We start from the raw sequence: 25,665 nt of genomic DNA on the forward strand, positions 1-25,665 counted from the left end.
TTCTAATACTTCTAAGCGGTTGTTGTAGTTCTACATTTACGAAAGTCGAATTGGTGAGTAGAAAGTAGATTTTCATTCTAGGTGATCCATTAGTTTGTCATGGATAGTCTTTTCCATACATTCCCCAATCACTGATGTTAAGCCGATAGATCTATAATTTTCTGTCAATTTTTACTTCCTTTTTTGAATATTGCTGTGATGTTTGCTACTGTCCATTGTTCTGGCAGTTTCCCCTCGTTTAGTGATTTGATGAAGATGATGCTGAGTGGACTGGATATCTCGTTTTGAATTTCATATATTACTTTAGGGTGTATTTTATTCATGGCTGATCAATTCTATTTTTTAAAACTTTAACATGTAGTTGTAATTCGTTTTAAATTTGAGATGTGCTGCGGATTATGTATAGTTCTGATATTAATAAGTAACTTTGAGCTTCCATTTTGTCATTTTGTCATTTTGTTAAATCGTACGTTTATGTTATACAAAATGTATATAGTATTTCATTATTGTCTGATTTAAACCATGAAACCTCTTTATTGCTTTCGGAATCTTCATTGCGGAAACAAGCTAGGTTTCGCCTCAAAATCAGCTCAACCAGCACGGCCATTTCTGTAGACCTATTTCTTGGAAATAACTCCAGAACCAATCAGAAGTATTCTACTTTCATTTTGGGTAACAAATGTAGAAACAATCGGGGCTTTCACTTATCGATTGTCAATTGCAATATCCGAGCTTACCAGTATTAGCCGGGCGGGGGCCATTTTTAGCAACCCAAGAGGTGACTTTCCAATTTTGCATCGACTGGAGTTTGTACGAGTTACCTCCCTTGCACAATCCAGTCAGCAAGTGTAATTACTCATTGATTGATACAACAGGCCATTGTCAATGATTTTAACGTTTTTTTCTGTAATTTATTTAACTTAACCAGATCGTTTTAAACATATAAAAGCATAAATCATTTTACTTAATTACAAACAAATACTTCGCGGAAGGATAGAAATAATTCGGGCCCATCCTAAACTCATTCTGTTTTGACATAGAAATTAGCGACGGTTTTAACCAAGAGTTCCGAATGAATTTGGCGATATTAGATTTATCCCCCACCAGATACAGGTCATACAGTCCATATACATAACACACTGGTCATACACTGATGAGGATCAAAAACCAATTTCAACAACTAGGCATATATATTTTAAGTACGGTTACACCAACTCTTTATTTCGTATTAATGATTATATCATTAAGTTAACAAAAAAAAAACAGAAACAAACAAAGAAACAAACACAAACACACAAATGAAACAGAATAATAACAATAATTATCTAAGCTACCAAAAGCCAATTCCATTGAGTAGGTATAAAACAAGTAAAGTGATAAAATTACTTAACGAAAAGGGAAGAAGTATATACCCATTAGAGTATTGCATATTGAATATTACATCAGGTATACTGTGTACTGATATATCATTGTAGTCCAACAGGGGACGTTACTCAGTAGATAGCATAATGATATGCATATAACTTGACAATGCAAAAAAAATGTACATGTTTTTACAAGAGTAAGAATCAGAATCTTTATATGAAACATATTTGATTGCAATATAAAACTTGATAATTGTGATATATCTGTTTTGTATATCATTGCAACTTCAAAACCCTGCAATAGAGCATTCATACATAGATGATTATGAGTGTAATGATTCAAATTTTTTTGAGAGTCCTGCTTCTAAAGGGTTGAAGTTTCTGATGTCCTGGCCACAGAGGACGGGGGCATTTACATATTTTAGGCAGGTTTTCCTGAAATATTGCTCGTGCTCGTCCAAGATTGTATATTGGTTTACACTGTCTTGAAAAAATACTATCAATTTTTCCATGCAAGACTTGGATTTCGAAGTCTTGGTGTGTAATCTTATATTTCATTTCCGATTTTATTTAATACATTATTCAATTTTATCATCGTTCGCCAGAACTTCAGAAACAACCTCCTCAATTTGGGGCTTAAGCCGGGAAGGTCGAATTTTTATGATAATAAAGACCACCAAGTCACTCACAGGTTGGGTGAGTGCCTGAATCAGATCGTCTAAGACACCTGGACTTAAGGGGATAATGGGGGACAATGAGTCAGAACGATCAATGTCATAGGGTATCTTAGGGTCCTGTTCAAATGCAGGATCAGGCTAAGAATCAAAATCAGTTCGTTTAATACCTTGTTTTGTTATGGGTGTACCGTCATATCTTGTTCCCGGATTATGATATGACTTCGCAACTTACCTGGCCAGGAATGGTAACCCCAGCGAGCCATGATAAGTCCGTGCACTGAAATCATTTGCTTGCCCCAACATCTGAATTTAGGTCAGTAGCAAATTAGGTCCGGTTTTAGTCTTTGTTAAAATTTAGGTGCAGCAAAATCCCAGCTCATCGGTCAGATGGTAAGAATAATCCTAAGAAAATTTGAAACAATAAAAATTGACTCTTCTCTCCAAAAAGCGTGTATAGAAATTGTTTTCAATAACTACTTGTACAATAAATGATTCATCAAATGTTACTGGAATAAAAACTAATCCCTAGGTATGATAATGCAACATTAAGGACTACATCAAGACCTCTGCCGACATATAAAAGACAAAATTTCCTCTGTTACGTCTGCCATTGTTTTCGTAAAAGGGTGTGTGTTGACATTTTCGTTTCCTGCCGTACGATCCCAATTAGGAATATAGAAGATTTTATCATGGATTCCCATGAATTCCAGAAACCAGATTTCTTCATGACGCTGCCGTAGGTAGTCAATGGGTTCCAAAACATCTTTATATGTTATTGAATGGGGACCCTGTATAAACACTTTGGAGTCGGGAGCTCGTGCGAGCAGACGATCAACACCAGCACGCGCGTCCTTGACCATGGCGCGAAACACAGACAATGTCGTCCTCGTGAGATGATAATACAGATGTATGATGACTACTAGAGGTTTATCATGAGGTGTCCTGTCCAACCAGTTTCCAACTGATCGCATTGTTTCCAGAGGCTGGTGCGGACCTACATAAAATGGCGGGTTATGAGGAGCCCACATTAGGTCTATATTTAATTCCGTGTTCCGTGCCATTAACAGTTTATGCCAAGGCTTTTCCTTTGTATAATGCGCCGTAAGTGTTGTGGATTTAGACATAGAACACAACTCAGAATATATACTTCGACTGTTGGAATCCCCTAACAGTACAAATCTCTTGTTTCTTAAACAGGTCACGTTACTAGTTTCAAATTTACACAATCGGTTTACCCAGACGTTGTTATAGTAATATCCTACTGGTTGTATATGAGTCCACGTGACTTTCGGTGTACACTCTCCACATGGACGTGGCGGTGAAGACAGGATCGTAAAGTTGTTCCCATCTTAAGAAAAACAAATAAGTAAATGATTTATTCATATATGACATATAAAATGTACATTTAAGGAAAATGTTTTCATTAATATCAAAACAATTATATTTACAGCTTTAAATTACGGATATGAAAATAGTCAGGTGTCAATTACACAGAGACAGGGCATTATAACCTGTATTCCTAATGGTGCTAGGCAAGACACTTTCATTAAAACCGAAGACCAATAATGTTATTAAATGTAATTAAAATTTCCATGATTCGCTACTATAAGCCGCGACAATGTTGTATCACGTGATACAAGTGAAATAGAAAATCGTAGCAAGGTGAAATATCATTATCTAGCGGTACAGTCAACACCGAAACTTATAAATGTTTTGCAATATACTTGTATTTGTTGATACTTATGCTGGTATAACTCAAAGATATTTTTTTTTATTTATATGCTGTATATCTTAGTGATTAGGGGAAATACATATAATTCCGGTATTAGATCATCCAAGGCTTGCCGTACGTACATATTTCACAAAGAAAGCGTTTTATAGTTTTATTGTTTTATTATCATTATTTTGAATAAAAACAGGTGTTAAGATAACTATGAAAGCACAAATTTAATATGGTCGGTAGTAGACAGAAATGTTACTCTATGATGAAAGATAGTTCTTAAAGATATAGGTAGAATTGTTGTACTAAAAAGCATACCAAAGTTAAATCATTCATTCGTTTTTATCCAAATTTTGATATAGAATATGTTTAACAAAAAGGTATTGATTTGTCTGGCAAACACCAACAGATAGGGTAAAACGTGATACATCAAAAGATCTATGAAGAAGTAGGGCTTAAAATGATTTAAATTGATTATTTCATATCAGTAGTCTTCAATCAACCTGGGCTCAAGGATTATTTACATAACAGGAAAAAGAATGGATTAACGTCTTTGGAAAAGAACACTTCGATACGGGAACAAATAATGTTAAAAACTAAAACACCAGTAATAATTTTATTTTGGGGGGGGGGGGGGGGGGGGGGGGGGGGGGGGGGAGAGAGTATTACAGGCATGGATTAAAATATCTTATAGAAGCCATATTTCATCATTTGAGGACATTTCGAAATCTACCGTTTGGTACAATACAACTCTACTAATAAGCACTATTGTTATTTCTTAAATCAATGGTACGAAAAAAAGTGTGACATATGATTTTCTTGATTTTTAAAATTTTGTTAACTTTAAAGAAAAAGGCTAGTTCAAGGACATCAAACGTTCTATTTTACAAAGGGATATGTGAATCAGTTTTTGCATAAAGATTTAATAATATCAAAAAATATGAAAATTTTACAATAATCGGCCCTTCATTCCAAGCCATATACACATCTTATTAAAACATCAGAAGGGATGCCGGAATGTGTAAATTACACTTACAAAAACAATACAAAATACAAATACTTCGGAATAACAAAAATATCTTCAAATTTGTGAAGACACTTTAGAATAAGGAACTGTCATAAATGTAATTTATGTAATACAGAAGTAAAAAACATAACGCACTTATTCTGGGAATGTAATAAAACTACGTCTTTTTGTGAAAATTTTAATAAATATGATCAAAATAAAGACGGATAAAAAACTGAACTAAACTTAACATGAGCTTTTTTGGAGGAAATAAATAAGCATCTTTCCCATTAAATTGTCTGGTTCTATACATGTTTTTTTATTTACATCTCCCCCAGAAAAGGTAATAACAAACATGCTATTGGAATTAAAGTAGGAATTCCTATACCGATACAACATTGAGAAGACTCTAGTAACTTAAAACATGCGTATTGAAGAATTTTACAAACTATAGGAAGGCTGGCGAAACAATTCATGACTTCTTTGTTATTATCTTACCTTAAAATGTTCCACTGAAGCTGAAATATCATTTAATGATTTCTATTGAGGCTCCTAATGTGTGTTGTATGTACTTATTTGTCATGTACATTTCTATAGCTGTATTTATATTCATGAAAATAGATCACTGCAGTTACCTCTCCTACTAACTAACTTGTGGATTTTCCCAACATTTCAGTACAGTACAATTCATGCACTAATGAGTTTTGTATTGTGTCTAAACTACAATGAAGAATAATCAGAATTAACTCCCATCTAATGATATTGCTAGCAGCATTGTTCTATATAAACTGTATGTATGTGTATGGGTGTGTAAGTGTAAGATTGATGTGTCTGTTTGTTCTATGTGATGTGTCCATGCCTGTATATTTACATTTGCTCCGCAATTCCCCATTGACACAATGCTAAGAGGCAGTTGCAACCATACGCCTATAACACCCAGTGGGTCATGTGACATTAAAAAGGCGGGATTTTTTGTGTTGGTTTAGTTTTTTTCAAAGTTGCCAAAAATGGTAAGACAATGTAAATATAAGTATTGAACAGTGGTTTTAATGTTATTATGGTGGGCAAATGTAGCATAGGTCCCATGCCATTTGCCCAACCATACATCTTGCTGCCATATCGACTATAACAACATTAAAACCACTGTTCATTGCTTAAATGTATTACAAAAAATGCAGGAAAATATACATAAAAACTGAACATATTGAAACAGCATTGATCCAAAACTAGAGCCACGTGTATTTATTAGCTCGAAAAAGTTGTACAGACCTGTCAATATTTCTACCAGGGAAAAGGCTGCTAGCATCTTACCTATGTTTAGCCATGCTTCCCCGAAACACCATAACTTTGTGGAAACACAAGGTTATGTCATATCTTCTCTTCATAAACGGCACCCATATTGTAAATGTAGGTCAATGTCAATTTATGTGATGTTGTTAAAGTGAGAACCCAGGTACGGGTAACGAAATCACAAGGAACACTGAGGCAGTATTTATATAATGAAATATCTGTTTATAATGTGAAATATCGAATTATGTACTTACAGGAGTTAATGGCCTTGTTCAAGAAGAATACCACTTTTCTTACCTTCTTCTACCCGAGTCTGGAACGCCGATATTCTTATGTGCTTTTGTTCTCTGAAAATGACAACATCGGTAAGGGTTTGTTTTCCATATAGAAATTTTGTGACGTAATCGGTAAAAGTAAAACGGCATAATCATACTTATATGCTATACACATTTGAGTAACAAAACACACAGTTCTGTATCTATCTTACCTTGAAATCCGTCTAGTGAGATCATGTATCATTGTTGTTTTATTAGATTTCACAGTTTTGATGTCATCGCAATTGATAAAAGCAGACCTTGGTTTGCAGCAAAACCATGGTAACCCGTAATTACGCATAGTCAGGTTACATCTCTCCTCGAGCGTACATTCTGCAAGAATGGCGTCATGTTTGGGGCTACATTGTGTTTCCTCTTTATGCTCACCACTTGAGTCTATAAATTGTGACGCCATCATTTGCAACAAGCCGTGTTGATTCACATACTTCATGATAAGTGCTACATGATGCCGTGAGTTAGCTATCGTCACTATGACCTGTGGATGACCTTTCCATGGTAACAGTACTACTCCAGTATACGTCCCATTCCCATGATCTGTGACGTAGCCATTTGCATTTGCCTTTAGGTCGGGCTCCCTTAACCATATCCTGAGGTAGTCACCGCCGGTATTCATAGGTTCACCGTCAGTATAGAACAGGCGAATATTCATCCTCAAACTATCCCCGACTCGAAGAGGAACCTTGTGTGGTAAAATTGTTACCTTTGTCAGTTGTGGTGACAGAAAACGGCTGGCGTTTGTTACATTCATCTGAAGATAACTGTCTATCTGTTCTGTACTGGAGGGTGAAATGAACTGTTTCTGTTCCAACATTGTATGTGATAATCCCATAACAATAGATTGTTCCTTAGTACCTCGTCCATATTTCTCGTAGCTGAGCGACTCTGCATTCGTAGAGCGGGACTGAATGTTTCTTTAATATAAAGTAAATTAGAAATTTGTTATTACAGCACATCATGGTCCGTTTCATTATCTCCAACGAAAATATTGTAACACAAAATTAGAAAATATTGTGAGATTTTATAAGAGCAATCATAAGTTCTGTTGCAGATGACTTCCATAGGAATACAGAGAGATATACAGTTTACAGACAAGTGATTGGCCGGACGCCTAACTCCATGTACAGAAGTCTATCTGTCATAACAGTAGCGTGACAGTGCATTGCTATTTTACGTTTAAGGCCCCTATACGTCGACCGCGTGCAACCGACACCATAAAGATGTCCGCGGGTAATCGTGACTTTTCCGGTCAGCTAAGCACCGGAGTGTGACCCTCCTGGTCAACTTAATATCATATTTCCTTATGGAAGTCTACAAAATTCATGTTTCCGAGCTATGCGTTTTCAACGGATCAAGGCAGAACGTATGTTAAGCACTGTTGTATTAACCAACTTTCTCTCCGTCGAGTAGGCTTACGGTTTGAATTCGAGGCCGCGTCATAACTACTTTTAATACCCTGCTGTGTAATGTGTACAATTGTAAAATGTTCGTTGTAGTACTTTAAAAACGCTTAGAATTGTTTTAATCAATCCATATGAAATTAGCAATTGAAATAACGAAAATGATTTTATTTGTTTACTGATAAATTGGCGGGAATACCCGAATCATATAGCCGCAGTTTCAAGAGCATGTGAAAATGCTATCATTCAATTAAGACCCTGTGCGTATTCTAAATGTTAATTGGGCAAACGTTTAAATGTAAGAATTAAAAGTATGGACAGTAAATATACGGATTAAAGTGTTTTTTGATAGTTTTATCAAAGGCTAAATTTCAGTATGGTATCAATATTTGGAGCAATATATTTTATACCATACTGAACTTAATCCTTGAGTAAAACATAACCAGAAAGACACAATTCTTAATCATTATAAAATCATATGTTTCATACTTTCTGATTGGCTAAGATGTTACGTGATTTGCGATAAAAAGTCATAATGCCGGCCGTGAAAAAAGCAGGTAAAAATGCTGGTTGACTGGATGCTTCTAAACATAGATTAGGATAAGGAATCTCTTCCCCTTTGTTATGTCCAACACAATCAAATATCTTGCATGCAATTGAAATATGTCAAGCAATTACTTGTATTGATAGAATATTGAATTATCTAAAAGAAAATAGTGTAATAAGTACATTTTAATTCATGAGTTTACTTTTGATTGTGTGGTGTTTAAAATATATAATGAAATATGTTACAAATGCTTCACAAATCAGTCTCGATGTTTACATGTACAATGCAATCTAATTAAAGTTAGACTTGTACGATACTCTACGATACACTTCAATGCATAGAGGCTATATACTGTATTGCAGTGTATGTAGAGTATCGTAGAGGACTTGAAATTACAAGTCTAATTTAATTAAATTGATGTACAATGTTACTCGCATTTATTGCATGATTATTAAAACTCAAAACAGTCATTTTATAATAAAACTGTTATAAACATTTGATTTCGGTCAATGCATTTTTTCATTAACATGGAAATTAAACATCAATCTCGGACTAGTCCTCGGTTAATACTTTGTCCCGGTTGATAAAACAATGCATTGACCGAAATCAAAGGCTATAATTGTATAATAATAGATTTCTGTTTACGTTAATATATATATTCTGAACAGAGTCACTTTCAATACTTTATACACTATCAGCGTTTTCAGTAGGTAAATGTTTTTTTTTTTGTGTGTGATAAGGTTCTAGACAAGGGATATAGAGGAAATGCTTACCTGTAGGTGACGAAAAGGCATACTGCTCCCAAAACCATCAACAACATCCATCTTCTTCTTAACATAACGGCCTACAATGTTAGAGTATCCGATTTCAAACGAGGTGTTCAATCCACGAATGATTGATATAAGTTGATATATCTTGTTTCGGAATTGTTGTAAAATAAATAAACCTAAATTGAAGAGTTGGGACCCTGAATATACACCAGTATTATAAGTGACCTATATTGAAGAGTTGGGACCCTGCATGTACCAGTATTATAAGTGACCTATATTGAAGAGTTGGGACCCTGTATACACCAGTATTATATGTGACCTATATTGAAGAGTTGGGACCCTGTATACACCAGTATTATATGTTACCTATATTGAAGAGTTGGGACCCTGTATACACCAGTATTATATGTTACCTATATTGAAGAGTTGGGACCCTGTATACACCAGTATTATATGTGACCTATATTGAAGAGTTGGGACCCTGTATACACCAGTATTATATGTTACCTATATTGAAGAGTTGGGACCCTGTATACACCAGTATTATATGTTACCTATATTGAAGAGTTGGGACCCTGTATACACCAGTATTATATGTTACCTATATTGAAGAGTTGGGACCCTGTATACACCAGTATTATATGTTACCTATATTGAAGAGTTGGGACCCTGTATACACCAGTATTATATGTGACCTATATTGAAGTGTTGTAACCCTGTACACACCAGTATTATATGTGACCTATATTGAAGAGTTGGGACCCTGTATACACCAGTATTATATGTGACCTATATTGAAGAGTTGGGACCCTGTATACACCAGTATTATATGTGACCTATATTGAAGAGTTGGGACCCTGTATACACCAGTATTATATGTGACCTATATTGAAGAGTTGGGACCCTGTATACACCAGTATTATATGTTACCTATATTGAAGAGTTGGGACCCTGTATACACCAGTATTATATGTTACCTATATTGAAGAGTTGGGACCCTGTATACACCAGTATTATATGTGACCTATATTGAAGTGTTGTAACCCTGTACACACCAGTATTATATGTGACCTATATTGAAGAGTTGGGACCCTGTATACACCAGTATTATATCAAAACTAGGAATTACTTGTTTTTAAGAAAATATACACTGTCAATATAGTTAGCAGTGCATTCTCAGACATTTTCTTACAATTTGTGAATTGACATATCTTATGCAAAAGTCATATAATATCTGTTAATGTATGACATTGGTCAAATCTCCATTTAGCGGAACATTACTTTTCACGTCTAGCTCACGAAGACCTTCCTCTCATCTAAAATATCATCGAGTAATTAACTTTATATCTATTTAACGAAGGCGTACATTTACCTGACATTTCCACTTACCTGTTTATCTAACGAAAACCTACCTTTCATCTGAAATATCCTCTTATTTGAGATAGAGATCTCAACATGACGCCATAGCCTTGTCGTCGTCGAAGGGATGATTTATTAAGCATGCAATACTACATGTACATTGATTACAGGTGTGTATGGAAGGACGTTCTCACCAAATGCTCTTGGATAATAAACTGACTCCATGTTTTAAGAATAAATGTCCATATTCCAGGAAATAACATTAATGGTAATACATAAGAATGATTATCTTGTTCGGCCAACAATTTCCTTATTCCAATCATGTTATCGTAAAAGAATAATTCAAGGTTCATTTTTTTAAATCACTGGTTAATACAAGAAAAGCAACATTAAAAAAAAAACAAGAAGTGGGGAAAATACCAATTTAAAAGAAAACAGTTGTCAAAGGCAAACGTAAAGGGACGGTATTTTTTTTATGATAATAACAAAAATTAAACAATAATCATACTCAATACGAAACATTGATATATGACACAAACAACTTCAGCTGATATTTCTAATTAATTTGGTGCTAATGAATGGAAGTATAATATACATGTATGTAAAGTGGTCCGTATTAAATATATCTATCTAGAGAGAATCTAGTGGTATTACTGAAAACACTGTTAGAATAGATATCCTCTATATATTGTTACGAAAATATGTGTATATGTTAGCCTACTGTTAGGTCTCGCTATGGAGCTATATGGAGGTACATACGTAGGATATCATTGGTTGATTGTATCTATCGCGTCGTGTCATTGGTCGTCGGTTTTTTCCTCCACTCAGTCATCTGTACGGCAGCATTATTGTTTCGCCAGATAGAAGGGTAATATTTTACCCCTTTGGAAGCTCCATCTTTTTGTTAAATGTTTTAAATTGTTAAACGGCACCAGGTACGTTACATTTATTGATAATTATTACCAGATTTATTTTCATAAATCATTTAAAGTAATATTTTCATTCCGTCTGCTAGGGGTTGCCCCGAGTAGAGCCACGAATAGTTACACACTCGGATGCCCCGAATGGGAGTGACGTATTAGGAGGATTTCCCCCAACATTCTCGGGAAAGCCCCAAGTCCCCAAACTTACGGTCCCCAACATTTAGGCCGACCAGTGGCCCCGACCATATTATTTATGTAATCTGTAAATACATATAAATATAACTTTAATATATAATAAATATAACACGATTATCTTATATAAATCGTTTGTTATTTCTTTATGAATTCGGATTGACCTGGGACGAGGAAACTTTGTTTACTTCGTTCATTGTTTACTTTCCTCATCCCAGTGACATCTAGAGATTACGAACTCATTATTGTGTGTAGCGCCTCGGGGCTAGTTTCTAGTAAAATGCAGCAATATACAGTAACCGTAAAAAGTTTAGCGATTATCATATTACAGCGCTTTTCACGCTGAAAACATTGTGCCTAATTATGATGGCACAAATTGCATGCATTTTATGCATACTATCTATATAGCAAATTATGTAGATGCACCAATTAAAGGGACATCACGGTAAAAACGTTGTAATTTTCAATGAATGTACGTGTTTTGTTCCTTTCCAGTTATGTTTCTGTGCTGTCCCAATGTTCACAGTCGATACTCATGTCCAGCTTGACCACTTGATTTAGTTGGGAATCCCCCTCTAAATTTAGCGCGGAAATTATTTTTAAATCATCACGTAACTGTTTTGAAATCGAGGCAACACAAACACACGATAGTTTACAAGGCGAATTGGATTAGTTGGACAACGATATTATACAGTGGTTTAAATGTTAAATAACACGTTCTGTATATATTCCGGCACATATATTTATGTGTAAATAAGTGTAAACACCGTACATATAGTATAGTGACAGTAGCGATGTACTGGTACAGACTGTATAAATATTACCGAGTTGTGTAAATATTACCGAGATTGTCATGACCTACTATCCAGCAATCAAGCAGAATACGAGCAGCGTCCGTATTACTGCTGTTTTCATGTTTGAACTGTATTGTACTGCTTCCCCAATTTAATTCTAGGATTGTGTTTGACCCATTTTCCAATTATTCTCTTCATTGCGGAAGCTGTTATCGTTTTCAACCGCAGTCGATTCACATTGGAAGCCATTTTTGTTTTCAGGTGTTTTAGTGTGATGTGCGCATGCGTGTTATCGTATATGTCACAAAATTTGCATATTCAGACTATTGATCAACGAATTGTGATAACCTTTTTATAATTAATAATTGATGTTTTTTATATACATATATCATCAAATTCGAATGGTTATTGTTCATAGGGATATTTTTTTTAAAGATATACCCAATAATATGAAAAAATACAAAATTAAAATTGGTTTACCGTGATGTCCCTTTAATTAGTACATGTACTTTAATATATTGAAATTTGATAATGCGCTGTAATTTGCGTCAAAATAAGTACATTTACGGTAATGATGAAAATAGTTTTAGTCCTATTCATTTCCATACGACAAAACGCCTAAGTGAACCCTGATGGGCTTCCATAACACACAGTAGTTTAGACAAAGGTATCTGGTTCATCATGAAATGTGACAGAAATACTGCCTCCGGGGCCCTATGGTAGCACACCACAGTAAGACAGCCTGGCTATGGGCAATTTTTTTGTTAAGCAAATAACTCCTGTATTATGATATGCATAAAAAATGAAAAAATAAATGTACACTATATAATTGGTATATTCAGTATGAAGTAGTACATACAGGCTTCACATTTATTAAAAGAAAAATCAATAAATTGGTTCCGGATTTTAAATATCCGGATTTTCCGAACGTGTGTTTACACAGGAAATTAAGTTTTGCCTACAGCGCAAAATGGAAGCCCACAGAAAAGGTAAGATAGCGGAAAAACTTAATTTACAACATATGTCCAAACAAGATTAATTCTGTCTTTGGGATAGAGATATTTAATTTTAAATAGGTTTCAGAAAAAAAATTGTGTAGAGAATTGTGCCATTTTGGGTCAAATATCATAATATTTTGCAATTTTTGAGAATTTTTTAAGCTGTTACCATGGTATTCACAGCTCTAAAAATCACAGAAAATATCAGTTTACTTATCCTTCAGAGCTCTATTAAAATTGCAAATGTTGTACAGATTTCAAATATATATACTTTATTAGAGGTTATATGTAAGGTTAACTGGCAATGTTTGCATATGTAAAGCATGTGCCATATTTTTCAGAATTTGGCATTTTTACTGTACACTGCTACCTTATAAGGGCTGAAAAATGTTATTTTTTGGAAATTGTGCTTAATTATGCTTGATTAAGCTTCATTTTAGTTCATTATTGCTCAAAAATGCATAAAAACAATTTAAAACTTGTTTATTATCAGGCTTGTCATATTAGAGGAATCAAGGGAGGTAACTCGCATATTTACCCATTTTAAGGGTGGGTTAATTAAGCATAATGTTAATGAGTCAGTGTAAATTGAAAAGATATTCTATGTTTTATAACAAACCCAAAATAACTTATTGGGTATCTAACAAACCATATAGACCGAATTCTGGTTTGTTTTACCTGATTTATTACCCCGTATCCATGGAAACTATTACAGTAAGTGTTATTTTTTGAAATATTTGGTGAAACCATTATTTTCAATTTATTTATACATTGGTAAGCATGTAATTTCAATTGATGGAGTGTACGGTTGATACAATATTGTCAATTATTGTCACTTCCTTCGGTAAAGCAGAAAAAATAGCATTTTCCGCATAAAATGGGATCAGCGGACACTTTCATATGATCATTGGTACATATCTGAATTACCGGGGTGGAAACAGATGACTGTGATGTCATAGGCATGACATTTTGAAATCTTGGATGTCATGTCATGATTTATCAGTTAGAATATTGCATGTGTTGCTAAGGTGAGGTTTGGAAAGGAATTTGGTTATTTATTATGACAACATTGAGTATTTATGACGTCATAGATACCATCTGATGACGTCATAGTTACTGATGACGTCATGGTAACTATGACGTCATATTACAAGGCTAAATTTGATAGTTGTATAGTATTTTTTGCTTGATTACATGCACAGAGACTCAAAGTACCACATTCAACTCAAAACACAACTTTATTCAAGAGATATACAGAATTATGGGAGTTTTCATCTTTAAAATTACCTCCCCTTATTACTGGATTGGGAGAAAAAGTTGTCAAAATACACCTCTCAGGGAAATCAGCAATACTCGGTGACTATTAAAGATACACAGTAACCCGATATGTCATTTTGTTCGTCGGAACATATTCTAGACATTCATGGGGTTTTTAGTAAAATTAGAATTAACGAAAGTGATGTATAAGGTAGCACACCACAGTAAGACAGCCTGGCCATGGGCAATTTTTTTGTTAAGCAAATAACTCCTGTATTATGATATGCATAAAAAATGAAAAAATAAATGTACACTATATAATTGGTATATTCAGTATGAAGTAGTACATACAGGCTTCACATTTATTAAAAGAAAAATCAATAAATTGGTTCCGGATTTTAAATATCCGGATTTTCCGAACGTGTGTTTACACAGGAAATTAAGTTTTGCCTACAGCGCAAAATGGAAGCCCACAGAAAAGGTAAGATAGCGGAAAAACTTAATTTACAACATATGTCCAAACAAGATTAATTCTGTCTTTGGGATAGAGATATTTAATTTTAAATAGGTTTCAGAAAAAAAATTGTGTAGAGAATTGTGCCATTTTGGGTCAAATATCATAATATTTTGCAATTTTTGAGAATTTTTTAAGCTGTTACCATGGTATTCACAGCTCTAAAAATCACAGAAAATATCAGTTTACTTATCCTTCAGAGCTCTATTAAAATTGCAAATGTTGTACAGATTTCAAATATATATACTTTATTAGAGGTTATATGTAAGGTTAACTGGCAATGTTTGCATATCTAAAGCATGTGCCATATTTTTCAGAATTTGGCATTTTTACTGTACACTGCTACCTATTGTCGTATGTCATCATATTGCAGCATAGGACTCACCAGTAACGACACGCAGTGTTTGGCTGTGATTATTAAAGGTAGTATACTAATCCGTTGTTAGTATTCACCAACCAACCAGTTATCATAATACCATGTTCAGAGAAACGGAACACATATTACAGGTGTTGTTAAGATTATAATGACGTCACAGTCTGATGAGATCAAAGAGAAATAATCTCTTTGATTGGGTTGACTAATATCGATTCAATTCAATTCATGAATCATCCCTCGGACCTTGTCTTCTGTATAAGACCCTGAAATTTACCTTACATGTGATGTTATACACAGCAGGTGAACTGTGATCAGCCCCAAATACTTCAGTATTAGGCTGCTTACGCTAAAGTAACAACACATGAAAATAAAAATCAATTCCGATATACCTCCATTCCATACCAGAAATATACATAACACCTCCACTGAAAACAGTGGACAGCACTTCCTGTCTTACAACTACACATCATACAGAAAAATAATAATCTTAAATTACACAAAATAAACAAGAAAAACCATATGATGATATATAACAATGAATATGTACAACACATGTAGAAATTTCATCCACCCCCCAAGAAAACCTATAAAAATGTCACCTATTTATCACAAAAAAACAGTTCACTCCACATCCTGTGGGAAGCTAGAAAAGTCCTCATCTATGGGGAGGTAGCGCGATCCCGCGTCCACGTTGCGGTACCACCGCGCACTGTCGCGTATATAACCATCAAGTGTGACCTCCCACAGCCGCTTGTATAAAAAATGAGAATTAAACAAATGATATCAGTAGTATGTGTACTGTGTAATAGGGAAGGCCGGAAACTCCGTCACGAGCAAAACGGCACCCCATCTCACTTCAATTGACTAAAAAACACATTTATTCAAACTGACACGGTGCACACTATATGCGATCGTCATCAGGAAACATTCATCTTTAACCTTCCGTGTCACTCAATACGAATTGTTACATCCAAAACACAATAATCCGTGTAAACATCGCCGAATTCCTCGCTCAGAACGCCATTTTTCAAACTGCTCCCTCAGCCTGTCCAGATTCTTCATTTACATACGGGGTTGAAAGGTCATGCGTTTATATAATCGTCTGTCGTCAGGTGCACTTTTTGGGGTCATCGCCGCATGCATTTTGTCCGGAAAATGCTTCGGCTCGTTGATGAGTTTCGTCTAATTTACGATTATTTGAAAAGTTTCGTCGATGAACGATGATTTATAATCATAAATTATTTATCATTTTGAACGTGAGAGTACCATGCACCGTATATGACAGTACACAGGAAAAGCAAATGAAGTCAAGAATTCCTATTCTGCACATTCACATTTACGTAGTAGGCCTAGACATTTTATACTTGAAAATCAAAAAAAAAAAAGAAAAAAAAAAAGAAAAAGATAAAAGGGAAATGGATCAGCATACTTTTGTCACAAAGGTAGAACAAAATACTTATTTATTGATTAATTTTTGTCCGTTTCCTGAAATCAGAACGAACAAAAAAAGAGAATCACGAATAAGACTGTCATCAAGTTACTGGAACGTATACATGTGTATCAACATTGCTTACTTCAGACCTGTTCATTTATTTCCACAAATATTACAAATATTATGTCGTCGTCAAATACGAAGATCATACTTCACACCTGCCAAACGATTTGTACGTTGTGATCGATGATCCATCATCAATTTATTTTCATTTCCCACAATGTTAGATTAATGTTTCCTAGAAATTCGTCGAGTTCAATCAAAATTTCATTAGTACATACAAGACTCGGGATTTGCCTATAGATTTATCACTGTGTGATTATCGAAATATTGAGGATGAGTTTCATTTTATTGTGAACCTCTTTTTATTCACATTTTCGAAACAGTATTATTTGCTTACATGATTTCGATTTTAATAAACTTATATAATATGTAAGTTATTGATGAATTACCTGATTAATTGAGTGTGTAAACATCCAACGCTACTCTAATAATAATGAAGCTGACTGAAGGGCTAACAGAATAAAGAAACTGAATTGAAATGAGAAAGAAAAGAGAATAGTTTAGGGGTAGTAGTAGTTATTTTGTGTCAAAGCCAGAATGTTATAGTATTTAGGGCTAACGCCAGAACACCCAGAACAACCTTTTAATCTTACCGGTATTGTGTGTGGTCTATATATTTGGAACTAGTCATGAAGTGGTCCATTTTTTTTTAAATTGAAGATAGGCATAACCCTAAATAGATGGCAAGTTCAATTTGAAAACAAGATATCAAACAACTATCAGCTATTACCCCATCCAAATTTTAACAACTTCGAAAAATTGCAACTGATACTGCTAGTTCATGTAGCAACCGATCATTTGGGAAATACCCGATTACTATAAATAGCTTTTGCTGTCGTCGGCTTTATTTATTTATTTATCTTTTTCGGCATAGCCGTCTAATTTTCTTTTGGCCCCGGATATGACGCGACAGGTGGCGTTCTGGTCAAGATGAAGTATGTGATTGGTCAATGTAGCGGTCAATGCAAATTGCAGATATACAGTTAAAAACGAAACAAAGTTAAAGGGACCTCACGGTAAACCAATATCTATTTTGTATTTTTTATCATATTATTGGGTATATCTTTAAAAAAAAATAACCTTCTGAACAATGACCATTCGAATTTGATGATGTATAAACATCACTCTGAATATATGCAAATGTTGTGACATATACGGAAACAAAAATGGCTTCCAATGTGAATCGACTGCGGTTGAAAACTATAACAGCTTCCGCAATGAAGAGAATAATAGGAAAATGGGTCAAACACAATCCTAGAATTAAACTTGGGAAGCAGTACAATAGAGCAGTAATACGGACGCCGCTCGTATTCTGCTTGATTGGTTTGATAGTAGGTCATGATAATCTCGGTAATATTTACACAAATACAGTCTGTACCAGTACATCGCTACTGTCACTATACTATATGAACAGTGTTTACACTTATTTACACATAAATAATATTTACAGAACGTGTTATTTAACACTTAAACCACTGTGTATAATATCGTTATCCAACTAACCCAGATGGAATATAGATATCGCCTTGTAAACTATCGTGTGTTTGTGTTGCCACGATTTCAAAACAGTCACGTAATGATCTAAAAATAATTTCCGCGCAAAATTTAGAGGGGGATTCCCAACTAAATCGAGTGGTCAAGTTGGACATAGGGATTGACTGTGAACATTGGAACAGCACAGAAACATAACTGGAAAGGAACAAAACGCGTACATTCAGTGAAAATTGCAACGTTTTTACCGTGATGTCCCTTTTAAATTGAATGCAAGCTGAATAAGTGGATGCATCTATTCAAATGACACATTTGCAGTCTTATTATCACCAAAAATGATTCAAACTGATATAATTTTGTTATCCGTGCTGAAACTGCGCATTTATTAATTACATCGTAGTTTGTTAATTTATTTCACCAGTAGTTTTACATTATAACCACCAGCATTAAAACTATGCCGTTTATCTTTTTTAAAGATATTTCTTGTTATTATTATTGTTAACAAAATACGTGCTTTTATTTTAATCATCTTGTTACAAAAGTAATGTTTCCTGATGAAACTAAGACCATTTATTGTGTCATGAAAACGACAAAAAGTTGCAAGTTGCTGTCGATCGTATTCGCGCAGGTGCTTGTGTAATCAACTCGCTCTTGCATGACCTCAAGTTCCTGCGGTGATTTGTTCAAATAATACGGATTTCTGGACACTTTGATCATTTTTAGGTACGTTATGAATGATAGTATTGTGTACTTTGAACAGTTTTTTCTTGGCTTCAGAATGTATAATGTAATAGTATTTTGAATGTGAAAATCATTAAAATTTGTCGATTTGTGTTAGAATCTACTTACATTGTACTGTATCTCATCAGTAGGTAGCCTAAACAATGGGGATGCGACCATTGCTCTAACGCCGACGTGTTATTGGCGTAGAATTCTAGTTGGGAGTTAAGGGGTTAGGACTAATGCGTGATTGTTTTGGGATAAACAGACCACTGCCGCCATTTTGTTAAACACTTTATATTTTACCCCTAAGAATCACACTTACGACGAATTTTTCATCGTAAGAGTAAAATTTTACACTTACGAGTGGGTTATGTGCTCTCGTAGACTTACGATGAATTTTGCACTTAAGATTTTCGTAAGTTCCTTTGTGAAAACCACCATAATCGTAAATTTACACTTACGATCAAAATTACACTTACGAACTTTCGTGAAAAGGTCCCCAGGAACTTTTTTTTTTTTTTTCGGCAAAGCCGTATAATATTCTTTTCCCCCGGATATGACGCGACAGGTGGCGGTACTGGTCAAAATGAAGTATGTGATTGGTCAATGTAGCGGTTAATGCAAAATGCGGATATATAATTAAAAACGAAACAAAGAAAAGATTGAATGGAAGCTGAATAAATGTTTTTTTTTCAAATGACACATTAATAAAATTATATTCCTGATTCAAATGCAGTCTTATTATCACCAGAAATGATTCAAACTGATTTGTTATCATTGCTGAAACGCATTAGTTCGTTAATCTATTTCACCAGTAGTTTTACATTATAACCACCACTATTAAAACTAAAGTCTATGCTGTTAATCTTTTTTAAAAGATATTTCTTGTTTACCTATGTATAGAAAAAGACGAAAATGCAAGGTTTAAACACCAGATTCAGATTCTTTATTTGCTTAAGTTTTTTTTAACTCATCACAATTACATAAGACATAATATAACATTTACATACACGAACACATTAACTTTTCATACAACAGTAAATCTAATTAAGATCATATCTAATCCCGTTGATTATTGTTGATACATAGTACATAATTATGATTTCAATCAGATTTCACTAATTCACATGCATACCATATACATTCATACAAACATAATGATTGACATAGTATTATAGAGAGAAAGTCATGTATGTAATGCTGTGTAATTGTAAGAGACCATTAACTATCATGGACCATTTTAATGTCATTATTGAATATCAATTGAAACATTACAGTGACCTAAGGTGACCCTAAGGCTATACACAAAAGCCGGTATCGTCTATTGAACCCTGTAACAAACCTCTGGTCAGTTGTATGGTTTGGACATTCCACGTTGACGTAAGTACAGTACGAGTAGTTTATAAACATCCTGTAAACATCTCCTGCTACAAAGGTACTCTATATGCAATAATTATCGTAGAATTGATTTTTACTGTTCCAGTCAATCCTCACGTCTCTTGAGCTCCGACTGATAGTTGTGACCTTGTTCTTATCCTGATGGACTCCAGTGATACCGATCCCGAATAAATGGATACCTGGAATATGAGCAATTCTCTTTTTCCCGATTGTAAAATGAACGATGAATCTTTCTTAGTCTTCCGTCAAACGACACTGACTACCATTGCCTGATCCTTGGTATAACCACCACAGTAGCCTTGTGATTGCTGTAGAGTTGACGGCCTTGTGATTGCTGTAGAGTTGACGGCCTTGTGATTGCTGTAGAGTTGAAGGTCTTCTTGGTGTCTCGACTACTTCAAGTAAGTTTTGCTTCAAACCAAGAATACTTGATCAAGGATTTAACGTGACTCAACACGTTTCTAGAAAGTGTTTAGAGGCCTTATAAATTGCCATTGAAGAGATAGATGCCAGTTTTAAAGTACGTACGAAAGGAAAACTTCAATTATTGTATAACAGAATATATCGCTGTATGTAGAATAATGTTACAAAATGACGTGAACGTTGCTTTACTTTTTATCTTTGAGTTTTTATTTCATTTTATGGGGATATATATTCAAGACGCTATCCATTTATCTTATTTGTTAATTTAATTATTTATCTATTTATCTATTTATTTATTTATTTATTCTCGGACATATTTCCTCTTAAACTCTTTTACAATTTTTCGAAATTGTGAGTTAAACCTCCGATGTTAAGCCGTTAATGAATAATGACACCGGTTTAAGATATACAAGAACATTCAATGTTCTTATTATTATCAATACCCAATATTTGATATTATAAGTATGTGGTTCCTGCACCTCCCCTTCTATATTTAACATCTGATTGGGCCCGACTTTCCTGGCTCCCCTATTGGACATCGCTATGTTTGTCCTCTGGCACCATTGACATACATATCCACATAGCTAATATTAGATTCGTATCTACACGTGCTACACGTGCGTATCGTTAGCTACACCTTATATTCATGATCATTACGCGTTACCATCTATTCTTATTGATTGTAGTCCCATCAAACTGGAGAAAGAAGAATACGGCCTTAGTTACCTACAATGATGAGAATATACAAACTCAAATTGTGTTTAGTTATTTGCGCCGTCTTTGGTTTGTAAGTATTTCATTTGCCTATATTTACATTTACACTGCAGCCCCACTATATAACTTTACCAAGCTCACTTGAAGGTTACGAGTCCATAACTTCCAAATCTTTATTATGACGTCATTATTATAGTGACGTCATAATTGTAACGTCGGCGATAACGAAAGATGGCTGTTGAAAAGGCTGTTCCGGCTTTGACGATAATAATTTGTTCATTCATCGTAGAACCAAAATTCCTGGATATAGTCTTTAAAAATCGTTGTCAAATGTAAATATAAGCATTGAACTGCTAGCGCGCTTCATTAAATTTGCCTTTGTCCAGTTGGTATTCATCAGCCCATAACTTCCAAATGAAAGCAGTTCAATGATTAATTGAATATCCCTTTTGTATCATAGAATAACCTCTACAACGTATGTTCACTGTTGAAGCCGTTTGGTTTCAACAACGATCATATTAATGTACAAGTACGTTTTGTCATTTCATCTAACAGTACAAAACAAGTTCAACGGTCCGACTTACTTTATAGAGTGTTGAAATATTAAAAACGTATTTCTTTTACAACTAACATTCCAATGTCATTTTCTGTAAAGTTGTGAGGCATTACAAATGCTATTGATTAGTTTGTGTTTTAAATGTGTAAAATTGGAATATTAAGTTGTGGTGATGGCCCTAATGTTGATGTCGTTTGTTTTTCAGTGGTGTTATATATCTGACAACTCAGCTGCCTTGTTATAAATTAAAAACACTTACACCCCTCGACACCAACATTTTACAGGCAAATGGCTTTGTTTTAAACAAGCCACACGCCATTAACGAAACTCGACATGTGACGTCAAACGGTCAAATACAATTGGACAACTATCTTCAGATGAAAGTAACAAACGCCAGCCGTTTTCTGTCACCACAACTGACAAAGGTAACAGTTTTACCACACAAGGTTCCTCTTCGAGTCGGGGATAGTTTGAGGGTGGATATTCGCCTGTTCTATACTGACGGTGAACCTGTGAATACCGGCGGTGACTACCTCAGGATATGGTTAAGGGAGCCCGGCCTAAAGGCAAATGTTAATGGCTACGTCACAGATCACGGGAATGGGACGTATACTGGAGTAGTACTGTTACCATGGAAAGGTCATCCAGAGGTCATAGTGACGATAGCTAACTCACGGCACCATATATCCCTTATCATGAGTTACTTAGAAAAACACGGTACGTTACATACAATGGCTTCAAAATTCATAGACTCTACTGGTAAACATGTGGAAGAATCGGTATGCTCTCCCAAACCGGATGTAGTTCTGGAAGGATGTGGTTTCGCAGATAGATGCAACTCTACCCAATACAATTATGGGTTACCATGGTTTTGCTGTAAACCAAAATCTGAATATTTAACCTGTGATGACATAAAGACACAAGAAAGTCGTGAACATACTACCCTCAGTAAATTTGCTGTGTATGTGGCTAGGTAAGTACCGAATATCTACAGTATACTTTACATTCAGCAGAATACTTCATTGTATCATCACTATTTCTAATCACTTATTTTGGATATATTAAGTAACTTTAAGGAATATGTGTGTTATATTAGTTCACACAGTACCAAAGTTTTCACAAAGCTAAGTCTTGTTTGGTTAGCAAAAGGTTAAATGTCTTTCTGCATACAAATCATTGCACGTTTGAGAAGTCATATTTGAAATTTAATTTGAAATTAGAAGTTGAAATATTTTAGCTCACTTGCCCAAGGGTTCAGAGGCTGTTGTCCGTCTGCTGTCTATTTCTTTTTACTTTTAATCGCTTTTCTCAATAATCAAGTCAATTCATGGTCAAGATATATATAGTTCAGCTTGTATAATGGACAGAGTCTTAGTATAAATGCCACCTTTTGAAAAAGTCAAAGCATCCAATGGTCATGCTATTGTTGTTGATATGAAAAGTTGTGGAGGAGTAACCTTTACCCCCTTCCAAGGTCACAAAGGTCGAATGTGTGAAACTGTTAAATGACTGGGGTCAAATTTGCTTAACAAAACATTGACAAAACTACTTATGAATAACCAAGATACCCATTCCTTTTCTGAATATAAACGCTGAGTCATCGTCCTAGGTTGACATCTTATTAAATTACCCAGAAACCTTAGCAGTACTTGGCACATGCATATGGTAGTACTTGACATACGCATAATGACTCATATACATTAAGTGAACCTAAATTTATCTGAACTATGTAACACTTCCCAATGACATGCATGGGGTCAAATGTTAAGGTCATTAAAACGACTTCGTGTGAATAACAAAGAGGTCACGTGATATGAAGTTTACTGAATTGGATATCTAGGGTTTTATATTGAAATGAATTATCATAATACATAGCTACATAGGTCACATGAGTAGACGACTAGTGTATATAAAACATACTACCGATATATTCCATTGTGTTCCAGGCATGAAAAACACAAGCACTTGACGTCAGTTAAAATGGAGGTTGTAAAAGGTAAGCAATAATTACAAATTATTTTTGTTTCGTCAGATTTATCTAAGTATGGCAATCAACCATATTTTGATCCTATTTCAATGTTAAATAATTTGAAATTATTTTGAAACTTTCAATGTGTACTCTCTTTTTAGGAGAAGACGATAGCGGGCGTATTGTGTCACCTTCCATGCCTTGTCGTAAGCGTGCGCCGAACATCACTTGGCTGGACAACACTCTCTCGGGATATTATTACAACGAAAAATGGACAAACCTCAAATGTAAAACTGAATATGTCGACTTCAAGTCTTGTCTCAAAAACAAACGAGTTGTATCGTTGGGAGATTCAAATTGCCGCGCTCTGTACAATATCATGTGTGAACGAACGGGCGCCGTGCACCTTACTAAACACTATTCCAAAGAAAAGCCTTGGCATAAACTGTTAATGGCACGGAACACGGAATTAAATATAGACCTAATGTGGGCTCCTCATAACTCGCCATTTTATGTAGGTCCGCACCAGCCTCTGGAAACAATGCGATCAGTTGGAAACTGGTTGGACAGGACACCTCATGATAAACCTCTAGTAGTCATCATACATCTGTATTATCATCTCACGAGGACGACATTGTCTGTGTTTCGCGCCATGGTCAAGGACGCGCGTGCTGGTGTTGATCGTCTGCTCGCACGAGCTCCAGACTCCAAAGTGTTTATACAGGGTCCCCATTCAATAACATATACAGATGTTTTGGAACCCATTGACTACTTACACCAGCGTCATGAAGAAATTTGGTTTCAGGAATTCATGGGAATTCATGATAAAGTATATTGTATAAAGCATTGGGATAGAACAGCTGGAATGGAAAATGTTAATATGCACCCGCAAAAGTACGCCATGGCAGATTTAACCAATGAAATACTAACTTATTTGTGTGACTCACATTCCTAATTAACGTTGAATATCCTACTTGGACATTGGTATGGTTGTCGACTCTTTATAACATTCAGTTTCATTCTAACTGTATCTGGTAGATGTGGTATAGGACACGACTCCTTGATCATCTGTATCTGGAAGAGGTGGTATACGACTCCCTGATCGTCTGTATCTGGTAGAGGTGATATAGAACTCCCTGATCATCTGTATCTGGTAGAGGTGGTATAGGACTCCCTGATCATCTGTATCTGGTAGAGGTGGTATAGGACACGACTCCCTGATCATCTGTATCTGGTAGAGGTGGTATAGGACTCCCTGATCATCTGTATCTGGTAGAGGTGGTATAGGACACCCTGATCATCTGTATCTGGTAGAGG

At 35.0% G+C, this 25,665-nt stretch overlaps 2 protein-coding genes and 1 long non-coding RNA gene across 3 annotated transcripts in view; 1 reads left to right on the top strand and 2 right to left on the bottom strand.

Moving 5' to 3' along the window:
- Positions 1 to 1,048: 1,048 nt before the first annotated feature.
- On the bottom strand, positions 1,049 to 10,616 carry LOC117322420 (NXPE family member 3-like). Its single transcript, XM_033877325.1, has 4 exons — positions 9,110 to 10,616; positions 6,545 to 7,303; positions 6,355 to 6,404; positions 1,049 to 3,389 (listed from the first exon to the last, which is right to left on the bottom strand). Exons 1-4 carry the CDS (start codon positions 9,172 to 9,174, stop codon positions 2,599 to 2,601), a joined length of 1,665 nt encoding a protein of 554 aa, XP_033733216.1. The 5' UTR covers positions 9,175 to 10,616; the 3' UTR covers positions 1,049 to 2,598.
- Positions 10,617 to 20,390: 9,774 nt separating this feature from the next.
- Positions 20,391 to 25,436, top strand: LOC117322422 (NXPE family member 3-like). The gene is made up of 5 exons (XM_033877337.1): positions 20,391 to 21,087; positions 21,796 to 21,896; positions 22,585 to 23,352; positions 24,326 to 24,375; positions 24,510 to 25,436. The coding sequence occupies exons 2-5, from the start codon at positions 21,841 to 21,843 to the stop codon at positions 25,301 to 25,303; spliced, it is 1,668 nt and encodes a 555-aa protein (XP_033733228.1). The 5' UTR covers positions 20,391 to 21,087; positions 21,796 to 21,840; the 3' UTR covers positions 25,304 to 25,436.
- Positions 25,392 to 25,665, bottom strand: part of LOC117322423 — a 30,489-nt gene continuing 30,215 nt past the window's right edge. Inside the window, exon 3 of the long non-coding RNA XR_004531549.1 lies at positions 25,392 to 25,407. This is a non-coding gene — a long non-coding RNA (uncharacterized LOC117322423). The remainder of the gene's footprint in view (positions 25,408 to 25,665) is intronic.

Source organism: Pecten maximus, chromosome 2 (assembly GCF_902652985.1).
Source record: "Pecten maximus chromosome 2, xPecMax1.1, whole genome shotgun sequence".
Taxonomy (NCBI): Eukaryota; Metazoa; Mollusca; class Bivalvia; order Pectinida; family Pectinidae; genus Pecten; species Pecten maximus.